At 39.0% G+C, this 12393-nt stretch overlaps 1 protein-coding gene across 23 annotated transcripts in view; it reads right to left on the reverse strand.

Annotated features, from left to right (window-relative positions):
* The window catches only part of MAGI1 (membrane associated guanylate kinase, WW and PDZ domain containing 1), a 639211-nt gene that overhangs the window by 112535 nt on the left and 514283 nt on the right, over nucleotides 1–12393 (reverse strand). For all 23 annotated transcript variants that reach the window (XM_027523585.1, XM_027523581.1, XM_027523580.1 and 20 more), the window contains one exon: nucleotides 4906–5112. In XM_027523585.1, the coding sequence (XP_027379386.1) occupies nucleotides 4906–5112 (207 nt within the window). The remainder of the gene's footprint in view (nucleotides 1–4905; nucleotides 5113–12393) is intronic.

The raw sequence follows: 12393 nt of genomic DNA on the forward strand, positions 1-12393 counted from the left end.
AGGACCAGGACTGGCTACCAGAAATACCCAGGGCCAAAGTCAGTGGTTATCTCTTAATATGACATTTAAGAGTCAGAGAAATGCTGGGACAATAGTAGACACTGAATAATTTGACTGAAAAATCTTAATTAACCCATTTTAATAGAAACTAGGTGTATCAGGAAAAGGATGGTAGCCATAGGTAGCTCACTACAGATGAAAAGAGAAATAATGTGATTTAATACCTAATGTATACAATTTATGCTGAGAAGAAGAGAGAGGAGGGAGAGGAAGAAAGTCCTGCCAGCATTCCAAAATCTCGACTACATGAAGGGAATATTAGCTCACTGGAAATACATATATGTAAATTGTAACTTCCTAGAGAAAAAAGAAATTCCTCTAGCAATGAATCCTTATTTTAAATTATCCAATTATTTATTTTATAGGGTCTCAGTGTCTTCCTGTTTTAAAACCACTTTATTTACATATAACTGACATACGAAAAGTTACAGATATTAATTTCTCAGCTTTGAGGTATAACTGACAAAACTGTAAGATATTTAAAATGTACATCATGACAATTTGACATGTGTTACCCAAGGATTCCTTCCATCTAGTTAATTTTTTTGGGGAAAAAAAAAAGATAGATATTAAACACATACAGCTTGATATGTTTAGTTTTCTGTTTCTTTTTTCAATAGAACCTTAAACATTCTCATTCTCTGAAAGAAAATGAGAAGTTCAAAAATGAGAGAGTGGGGCAGATTTTAAAAATTCATACTCCTTATCACAGCTTTGACCCTGACACATGCTCTGACTTCAAAAACTCTTTCATTTAATTTACAAACATTTAAGAGCACTGCTATCATGCTCTAACGATTAGATTACTAAATTATTACTAAAGATTGCCAATGTATCCAAAGAGGACAGGTAGAATGGATTACTGGAATACTGAGACTGGCAAGTAAATAAGAAGCTACATGCTCCAACTGCCCAGTGGGATTGATAACACTATTTCTCAGGGTTTCTGTCTACAAAATGGGGAAGATAATAGTTAGACTGCTTATTTCTCAAAATTTCCAAAAGGTTTATAATATACATGTGAAAAAGACTCATAAACCATAAACAAACACAGAAAACATTTTCATTTGCAGACACTTCCCAGTATTTACATCACACACACACACACACACTCGGGAGATTTTGAAGATGACTTTGAGAACATAAGCTCATGTCAAACACACATTCTGGAGCTTATTTTAAATTACACATGCATTTAGATTTATGTGTACACTCACTGTGTACATAACCAGTCAAAACCTTTGATGCTGCAAAGGGCTAACAAACTTAACTTAAAACACAAAGCCATATAGATTCTGGAGTCAAGGTTTTTGGGTTGAAATGACAGCTTTGACCCTCACTGGCTGAGTAATACTGGACAAGTGGTTAGGACTCCCCAGTAATATGCATGAGAGCTTACCAAAATGCCTGCCACAGAGCACTGGGAAACATTAGCTCTTTTGGTAATATCGTTATCTCTTGACATTCCAAAGCAGTATTTTATCATTAATCACTAATGAAAAGAAGCATCGGCAGCCTAATGTTGAACAATAGGGAAGCCGTTGAGGAAACAAGCTTTGGAAGACAATTAAATAACACTTTTGGTGTCACTTAGATACGGTTGATGGATGCATCAACTACTTTTTAGTTGTAGTGGTTTGTTATATATTTTCCAAGTTTTTCATTAGTGAACAAAATCTTTTAAAAAAAAGTTTTAATTTATTATGTAAATAACTGTGTGTTTTGCCCAACAATTTAAGCTTACATCTATCTTCGTGAAGCACATACAGTATTCTCTCTCTAGGGCCTCCTTTAAATCTATAATTTGGGCATTATTTGAGGACGATTCTCCTTCTGCCTTGTGTTCGACAGTAAGTTCTGTGGTAATGAACCTGGGATGACTGCTCATTACTCAGCTCCTGCCTCCATCTTCGCTTTCAGAAAGGAAGGCACAACCTCCCCAGGATGCTCCAGGCCTTCAGTAGCCTGTTCTTCTGGCAGCAGACAGCGCCAATATTATTTAGGCGTGTTATTTAGATATCCTGTGTTCCTTTCAAAAGACCCAAGCAGATGTCAGCTGAAATCGTACCAACAGCCCATTATTTAAAAACATCCTAGTTAAATATCATTTTAAATAGCGGTATTGTGTTTCTACATTTGAATCCGGTACCCTTCATCACAACTGGCCCAACCAGGAGCCAAGACCTCGAAGCGGCTGGTGGATTGCTACTTATCAGTGGTTCAGAATGCAATATGCTTTGACACAGCTGGCATGGTACACATCTCACAGACTGGGCAGTGTCAATTATTTCGAAGAATTCACACGGGTGAGAGTATGACAGCTTCTCAGCTGTCATACTTGCAGTCTGGTAAATAAGAAGCCATATTCAACATATCCCTTGCATACTGAAGATGCCCGATTGCTTGTCTATCTCAAGATCAATTCTCTCCCTGTACATCTGATCAGGTGACAATCAGCTTTCTTTCTTTGTGCATAGATGAATGTTTAGACTGCTTTTAGCAATGATGACCTGGGGCCAGATTTTTGGTTTTTTTTGACACCAGGATTTCAAATAGGGGTGTTACAAGGTCAGATTTTCTGAGGCTTGGCTTCTACAACAGAGATTTTTAGCAGTTAGAAATTAGGAAACACCCAGACCTACAATCAGCTATCCCTGCTCTGTTCATGCTTTGTACCAACAAATCTACTTAGTCAATGGAGGACATACAAAGGTACACGTCTATATTTTGGGGTTATATCATGATTTGCTAATCTTACTTGCTGAAAAATCAAGACCCTTTTTTTTATCCATAATGTGCTTTCATTTTGGTGACAGCTACTATATATGGATAAAATATTTTGAAGTAGGTGAAATTAGCTGATTTCAATAAATGCCTAAGTAAAAACAGGTAAATTTCTCCTAGATACTGTTAACAATAGGTCAGTGACCGGCCTAATGAAGAAAATGGAAATTTTCATGAACTTGAATCCTTAAAGCTGGAAGGGGGAACCTGATGTGATTGAACCCTAATCAGTAATTAGAGAAGTTAGATACTAAGTTCATAACAAGACAGCTACCAAGAACAAAGCTAGGGTAGCAAACCGGGTCTCCTCCTTTCTCTAGTGCTTCTTGCAGAATGGCTGGGCTACTGTTATGATGATAAGCCACCAAAAACATTTTTTTTTTAATTGTTAACTTGAAAAATTTTAGACTTCTGTGTTCAATGAATGAGAAAGCTTCAGAGAGGTCCATACAGGCAGTAGAAAGCACTCAACTAATAGAAGCTGTTTTTCTGAAAGACTGTTAGACTTGACAGCACAAGGAGGAAAATATTCTAAAATATCAAAGAAAACAAGTACAGGAAAAACAGAAGAAACAAGATGGTCTTCAAAGTCACAACCTTATAGACTGGAGTAACTCATGTCTTACGCATTTGTTAAATTTTGAGTTACTCTGTGTATTAAACCCCCACAAAGCCAAAAATATTATTGACCCATTCTGGGTCACTGTGCTAACCTACAGAGCATATATCATGGCCTCAGTGAACAGTGCCTCCCAGGAATGTGCACTTCCTAATCTGCATAGCTTTATGCAGAGGGTTTGTCCTTGAAGAGCCTTTCATAAAATACAGCCTACTAAGCTTGAGCATAGATAGCTCTGACTGTATATTAAAAATTATACTGCAATGACTAATATATGCTATGCAATATAAAATACATATACAAAATATAATCTTAGAATATTTATTATTTTTCCATTTTTTATTTCTTATGGAATGTAGTAAACTTTGCATTAATTAACTGAAAACATGATTTACTTCCACTGTATCTCTATCTACAAAGGTATGAGATAAAAGGATGCATTCCATATAGCATCAAAGTGATATTAAACAAATTCTCCTACTTTTCTTTATAAACAATCAGCCATAATTATGGAGCAGTGTCAAGGCCAAGTAATAAATGAACAAAATAGTGATTCTTATAGGTATCATTTTGAAGAGAGAGAAAGGATGCCGATTATTTTTTATTTCCTTCTACAAACACTTCCCTCCTGTCCCTTTAAGATAGCTGGGTGAAGTTAAAAGATTCTTGACAAGAAGCATGAAAAAAAAACCAGGGAAAAGATCAGCTATTATACAGAGCGAAGTAAGTCAGAAAGAGAAACACAAATGTATATTAACGCATATATGTGGAATCTAGAAAGACGGTACTGATGAACCATCACAGGGCAACAGTGGAAGACTCAGACATACAGAGCAGACTTGCGGACACAGTGGTGGAAGGGAGGGTGGGACGAACGGAGAGCGTAGCATGGAGACATACCCGCGAACACATGTGAAACAGACAGCCTGTGGGAATTTGCTGTATGACCCAGGGAGCTCAAGCCAGTATTCTGACAACCTAGTGGGAGGGAGGTTCAAAAGGGAGGGGACATATGTATACCTATGGCCGATTCACATTAATGTATGGCAGTAACCAAAACCGTATTGTAAAGCAATTACCCTTCAATTAAAAATAAAAATTTTAAAAAAAAGGGAGATGGGAGGGAGGTTCAAAAGGAAGGGGACATATGTATACCTATGGCTGATTCATGTTGATGTTTGACAGAAAACAACAAAATTCTGTAAAGCAATGATCCTTCAATTAAAAAATTAATAAAATTTAAAAAAGAAAAAAAAATTTCTGGGCACAGGAAAAAGATAAAAAGACCATCTCTTCCATAAGCACTGTGTGGTCAGAGTTTGAATTTTGGTGATCCTTCCAAATTCTTGCTGAGAACAGAAACCTCCTCAGAACTCCTTGTAAATCTTCCCCCCGCCCTCCTTTCCCAAGTCCACTGAGGGGGAGCATCATCTGGTCTTTACCTGTAAAGCTACTGTTCATTTCAGGAACATCATCCTCTTCCTCATTCTCCGCGTGGACTATGCCAGCATTTTGCATATCATTGTAGGACTTGGTTCGCTTTGGGGTCGACTGCTTGGAGCCAGAGTGAAGGTTTTGCAAGGCATCCGTCGTGATCACTTTCCCACTGACTGGCTGGCTAGGAGGTTTGGGTGTCCCATAATAGTTTCCTAGGTGATGGAGAGACACATTTGCATGTTTTAGAAAGAATACTTTGTTTTTCTCAAGTCTGCAAATCCAAATCTCTTAGCCCATTCAAAAAAAAAATTTTTTTTTTTTTTTTTAGATTAGAAAACCAGAACAAACTGTATTTCATTTCTGGAATGGGTAAGAAAACATGTTGGTCCTACCCAGTTAGACATGGAGATTTCAGAAGCCAGGAGGAAAGCTGCATTGTGGTGGGGAAAGAACCTACTAGGGATGAAAACAAAAGCGGCTGTGCAGAATGGAAAAGCTTCATCCTCATTACATTTGAATTTCAATTGGTCACCGTTTCACATATATGCACTAGCATAATGCAGAATCCAATTTGGAGTGAGTGGCACACAAAATAACAAATTCATTACCGCCAGCACCCTTACAAGCTGACACAGTGGAGGTCACCCTCCCTTAATAAGGAAACTCCTCAAGAGGGAACCCAAGCAGTACTTTTTTTAAAAAAAGAGCGTGAACACCACGTGGCACCTCTTTAACTGAATGGCAGGTCTGACTGGCACAGCCATGTGTGGCTGGAACAAACCCTTGCCTAGCTTTCACAGGAAACTCTGGGTCAGCAGTGGCAGAGTGGCACCCTTCACGGGTCACTTGTTTGGTCAGTGCCCATTTTCATTTTTAGCCACTTCCCTCTAGAGTTTGGCTCAGCTCTGACTCTCATATGCAAAGTGACTCTGGGCAGGACCAGGATAGGCTTTTATGTCTTAATTTTTTTTTTTTTTAATTTAAAATGTGTATATTTTTAGTGTGCAGTACAGAAATCTAACTAGTAAAATAAAATATTTACTTTAAAAAGTTAAGTGATAAAGCAATACTTTATAAAATTGACTTTTTAAAATGTAAAGATTAAACTTCAAGTTTAAAAAAAGCATATATATTTAATAAGAAATTAATTGAGTACATAATAACAATGGTAGCAATGATGTTCCTTTTGAACACAAGTTAACAATTAAGTTATTTTAAAGAAAGTGTCAAGAAAATAATGGACACTGTAACAAGATACAGACAAAATCTTGAAGGTAATTCACGAATGGGCAACATTTGAAAACGACAGCTTAAAATCAATAATATCCAGTGACCATATGACCAAAAGCATCAACATCAGATTGCCAACCGTCCACTTACCATCTCACATCTTTTAGAGTAACGCCAGATAGACAGATCTTATTAAGCCCTACAAAAAATCCTATGTAATGTCTCTAGTTTTGTGCTTGCTAAAGTAAAATTTGTAAATAATAACAAATCCTATACACGCTGTTTCTTCCCAAGAATCATATCCCATTGTCGAACCTCACCACATAATTAAATCATATAAAATACACATTTTAATGATACAAGCACAGAAGCAGAGAAGAAGGAGTATGATTCTCTGTATGAGACACACAGATATTACAGAATTTATACACATTGCTTTATCTTTATATTAAATTTTCTTTATGAACATTATTTCTTTAAACTATTTTTTGAATCATCGAATTTATGAACATATGCATCCACTTTCTTTGAGAGTGGTGTAAACAGCATGTGTCAGCAGGGAAATCTTGGACACACATATTAAAAAGAGCAGCAGACTAAAGGGCACCATGTTTGAACTTAAAGGAAACCACACAGAAGCCGATGAGCACATTCTGGTGGCTTACACTCAATTCAATCACTTCTCTCACACAAGGTGCTATCTGGACCTCTTCAAAACCTTCATTCAGCTTTCTGACTCAAAGGTACAGAGACAGAGTGGAACCAGCGTGAAGAAACGGCATCCGTGTGTGTTTCTAGGGACTAACACAAGTGCAGGGAAAATGCACACACGCATAAGCCAAGACTCAGCGTGTGTTTCTCAACAGGTTACACCAAAGGCTGCCCATTTGATGAAGTTGAAACTCGCAGTTGACGAGGGTCTTAAGGATCTTTCTTAAGTTGAAGGCCGCAGCATTGACTATTTTCACTAACTGAAGATTCTAAGTGGGGTTTAGATAAATAAAACAGTTGACTATTTAAAAAGTAATTTTCATGGTGAACAAGAAATAAAGACAAAGCTCTACCGAATTCTTTATGATCTTTATCATACCAAAACATAGTGTACATTTTTGAGTTAGAGATTAAAGTAAGGCCAATGTCTACAAATAAGAATCTTCCACTAAAGGATGTGATTTAAAAAACTCTTGATTCATAGTTTTATAATTACAATTTTATAACATACATGAAGCTATTGTCATTTAAAAATCAATTAAAACTTAGACATCCTTGTTTATGACAGAAATAAATGTCTGGAAAAGAAATGTTCTACCTAAATTTGACAAATTTATGTGGATTTTCCTCAGTTTTCAAGGGAGGTCAGGGTCTTTCTTAAGTTAGTAAATGATTAGCACGTTTCTCAACACAATTACAAATTCCCCCCAAACAACCCACTTATTCATAGTTGTTTCCTGCTTCTGGAAATCAGTATAAGATTGATTAGAGACAGATAAAGTACATATTATTAGACTGAACCATATGCAACTGTTGATGTAGAAGGCAAACTGTCAAATATCAGAAATTTCATTTGGGTTAATCTAAAGTATAGACACGGAGAAGGCGATGGCACCCCACTCCAGTACTCTTGCCTGGAAAATCCCATGGATGGAGGAGCCTGGTGGGCTGAAGTCCATGGGGTCGCTAAGAGTCGGACACGACTGAGCGACTTCACTTTCACTTTTCACTTTCGTGCATTGGAGAAGGAAATGGCAACCCACTCCAGTGTTCTTGCCTAGAGAATCCCAGGGATGGGGGAGCCTGGTGGGCTGCCATCTATGGGGTCAACAGAGTCAGACATGACTGAAGTGACTTAGCAGCAGCAAAGTACAGATTAATGTATGCTCAACAATCACTGGATCACAGAAAAAGCAAGAGAGTTCCAGAAAAACATCTACTTCTGCTTCACTGACTATGTTAAAGCCTTTGATCATGTGGATCACAACAAACTGTGGAAAATTCTTAAAGAGATGAGAGTACCAGACCACCTGACCTGTCTCCTGAGAAACCAGTATGTGAGTCAGAAAGCCACAGTGAGAACCTTACATAGAATGATTTGTCCAAAATCGGGAAAGGAATATGACAAGGCTGCATACTGTCACCCTGTTTATTTACTTATATGGAGAGTACATTGTGCAAAAATACCAGGCTGGATCACAAGTTAGAATCAGGATTGCAGGGAGGAATATCAACAACCTCAGATATGCAGATGATACCACTATAATGGTAGGAAGTGAAAAGGAACTAAAGATCCTCTTGATGAGGTTGAAAAAGCTGGCTTAAAACTCAACATTAAAAAAACTAAGATCACGGCATCTGGTCCCATCACTTTATGACAAATAGAAGGGGTAAAAGTGGAAGTAGTGACAGATTTTATTTTATTGGTCTCCAAAGTCATTATGGATGGTGACTGTAGCCATAAAATTAAAAGATGCCTGCTCCTTGGAAGGAAAGCTATGACAAACCTAGATAACATATTAAAAAGCAGATATTACTTTGCTGACAAAGGTCCATGTAGTCAAAGCTCCGTTTTCCAGTAGTCATATATGAATGTGACAGTTGGACCATAAAGAAGGCTGAGTGCTAAAGAAATAATGCTTTCGAATTGTGGTACTGGAGAAAACTCATGAGTTCCTTGGTCTGCATGGAGAGCAAAATAGTCAATCCTAAAGGAAATCAACAGTGAATATTCACTGGAAGGACTGATGCTGAAGCTGAAGCTCCAATACTTTGGCTACCTGATGTGAAGAGCCGACTCATCCTATTAAGAGGATACAATGAGACAGTCCATTTAATGCTTTTAGCACTTGCAAAAGACTTCATTACAAGGCTTGATACATGCTATAATACTTAATGTTAACAGTGTATGTTTCGAATCTTTAAAAGGAAGCTCTTTACACCTTAGTAGGATGAATGAGACAATGTGTCTGAAGTGCTTGCCACACGGTAACAGAGTACCACAACTTTACTGACATAAAGGAACACTCACTCCACTCATTTTGACCTCCAGGCATTTAAATTCAAAACCTTGCCCTTCCAGGAAACTCTCCACCTCATCAATCATTTCCACTCTGGTCAGCATCAAGTCAAGCCTATCCAGAAACACGAACCTTACATAGAATATGCACAAGAGACTTTCTGTGAAGACTATATGGATCACTTAATGGTACTAAGTAAAAATCACTTGAAGAATTATACATGAATAAAAGATTAATTTAGGTTATCACTTGGCAGGCTGCACAGTTTCTAAAAGACAGGAGCCTGACCATCCCACAGTCCCCATGTTAGCCAACACACACTTCCTGAGGTGACTGGGCTCCCTCCCAAGTGACAATTGTGCATGTCCCAGCTGCTATTTTCAGAACTGGCTCCACAACACAACTCAGCAGGGATGACGGCTGGGGAGGGAGAGGAGGGCAGGGAAGACGCAAGAGGAAGCCACCAATGGCCATAATTAACAGGCACATTCTTTGGCCATGACCAAGCCAAAGAAAATATTTTCTGACACACAGTTAAAAATTAATGGGGACTGCAAATAAATTTTTAGAGCTTGATAAAATATTGAAGGAGGACTGCAACCCTGAGTTTTAAGCCAGAATGAATCAAATCTTTAAAGCCTTTCACTTTGTATAAATTTAATATTCATTCATTCATTTCCTTACAGAGAACCTCTTGTTATGCTAGGCACTATGCTGGAAAGGCAGAAATGGAACTAGAACATGATTTTCACAAATGCTCTGCATGGTATACATCACTTTTTAAAACTCTGTACAAATAATAGTTACATCAAATGAAGATTCTCTTTTAAAAGGTCAAGGTGGGGCTTGAAATTTTGAATTTCTAACAAGGACTCAGGTGATGCTGATAATACTGGTCCATGGACCACCTTCTGTGCAGCAAAGGTGAAGAAATCAGAGAAAAGAATTCACATTTAGGTCCTTTGTCCTGTAGTCCTATGTTTCTTTAGAACTGGGAGGTGGCAGGGGTGGGGGAGATGAAGGGAGAGATGGCTTGCTTGTCTTTTTCCAAACAGAACAAGCTTTGAAAATAAACAGCAGGACAGGATGACAGTGACCACGAATGGCTGGAAATCTAGAGCATATTATTATCAAAGGGGCAATACTATACCCAAGGGGCAAAAGTTGAGTGTGTGCTCAGTTGTGTCCAACTCTTTGTGACACCATGGACTATAGCTCATCAGGCTCCTTTGTCCGTGGACGTTTTCAGGCAAGAATACTGGAGTGGGTTACCATTTCTTCTTCAAGAGGATCTTTCCAACCCAGGGATCGAACTCGAGTCTCCTGCGTCTCCTGCATTGACAGGAAGATTCATTACCACTGAGCCACCTGGGAAGCCCAGGGTAAGATGTGTGGGGTCCAAAAACCTTACTCTTGCTCTTTGTAAAGCACAAATATGTATACAGTACTTAAGGACATAGATCCAGCATATCTGATTTTGTCTTGGTCTCAAGGTCATGCATGTTTGACCCTTGCAGGCTCTGCAGGCAAGCTTCACAGTTGAACCCCTTGCTGTCTCTGCTCAAATCTCACTGGTTTTCTTTCAGGCCTCATATGCAATCTGTGCCCCCACTCACCTCACAGCTCTTGCACTCATTCTTCTCTCTGTTTAACTTTCTTTCCTCTGCTTCTCATCCCAATACCACCTGCTGATCCTCTGTCCCCACCAACTAGATCAAAGTCTCCAGTATATGTTTTTAGGGAAGCTTGTATCTCTTCCTTCCCAAGTCCCTTTGCTCAGTTTATCAGGCTATTTAATGAAATGATATCTGTCTTTACCTCTAAACTGTAAGCTCCATGAAGGCAGGATCCACATGTGTTTTGTGCACTACGGCATTCCCAAAACAAACATGGTGCCGGGCACACGGTGCCACTCGGTGATTCTCTGCAGAATGAGTAACTGAATCAAGTGGAGACAGCACACACAAAGCCCAGCCCAGGATGCTCAATACCTATACTGCGGATCTGGTTTTTAAGAGCATGACTCATGGCAGTTTCTTTTCAGGCCATCAATTCTATCTGAATTATCTCAGATCCACATCACTTCACTTTGCCACTTGCTTACTCAACACATGATGGTATCATTCATAAAACGCCCATCACTTTCTATTTATTCTTTCTTGACTGACCTGCTCCACTCTACAAATCTATGATCTGCATGCACAGAAGGATAAGAAGCCCATGCTCTGTAAGTAGAGGTTTGTTCTTACTAGTGCCATTTGGCTTTGAATTTAAGACCAGAAAGGGCAAAGTAAGTTAACAGTGTTGTGATCCTGAGCAAGGTAAGGGACCGCTTTCTTTCCAGCCTCGGTTCTCATGTAGAAAGACCAGTACTCGTGAAACAGAGTTTTTGCCAGATTAAACTGGATCACATATATAAAGCACTCAGTACTGTGCTTGGCACAATATGAGCATGTAATAAACCCCAGCATCAGTTGTTCCTGATACTCTAAGCAGCTCTAAGATGTAAAATTGGGTATTGTTATCAAAGCACATATTTAAAGAACGTTAACAAAAAGTTACCTTTATTGTGCATCTACCATATGTTGCTACCTACACATTCACTTATTCTGCTGCTGCTGCTAAGTCACTTAAGTCGTGTCCGACTCTGTGCGACCCCGTAGATGGCAGCCCACCAGGCTCCCCCGTCCCTGGGATTCTCCAGGCAAGAATACTGGAGTGGGTTGCCATTTCCTTCTCCAACGCATGAAAATGAAAAGTGAAAGTGAAATTGCTCAGTCGTGTCTGACTCTTAGCGACCCCATGGACTACAGCCTACCAGGCTCCACCATCCATGGGATTTTCCAGGCAAGAGTACTGGAGTGGGGTGCCATTGCCTTCTCCCTCACTTATTCTAATCATTAACAATTCTACAGAAAAAAAAAAAAAATTCCCATTTTCAGACGAAGAAACTGACATTCACACACTGCTTAATGACAGCTGGCATTTAAACATGGATCTGTCTTCACTGTCTATGCTCTCGACTCCAGGAATGGTTGGGGATCTCTGAGCAGAAAGTTAACCAAAACGTCCCTGGGCTTGGCTTCCTTGTCTTGAAAGGCAGAGGAACATACAATTGTCATACAGATTTCCTTTGGTTCTTTCATTATCAACAGAGAACACTCCACAGTGGAGTTTGCCAACAGAGCTTATCACAACAGACGGCTGCTGAGGCCTGCCAAAGAACAGGACTCCAGACGGTCTCGTCTTCTT

This window comes from Bos indicus x Bos taurus, chromosome 22 (assembly GCF_003369695.1).
Source record: "Bos indicus x Bos taurus breed Angus x Brahman F1 hybrid chromosome 22, Bos_hybrid_MaternalHap_v2.0, whole genome shotgun sequence".
Lineage (NCBI taxonomy): Eukaryota > Metazoa > Chordata > Mammalia > Artiodactyla > Bovidae > Bos > Bos indicus x Bos taurus.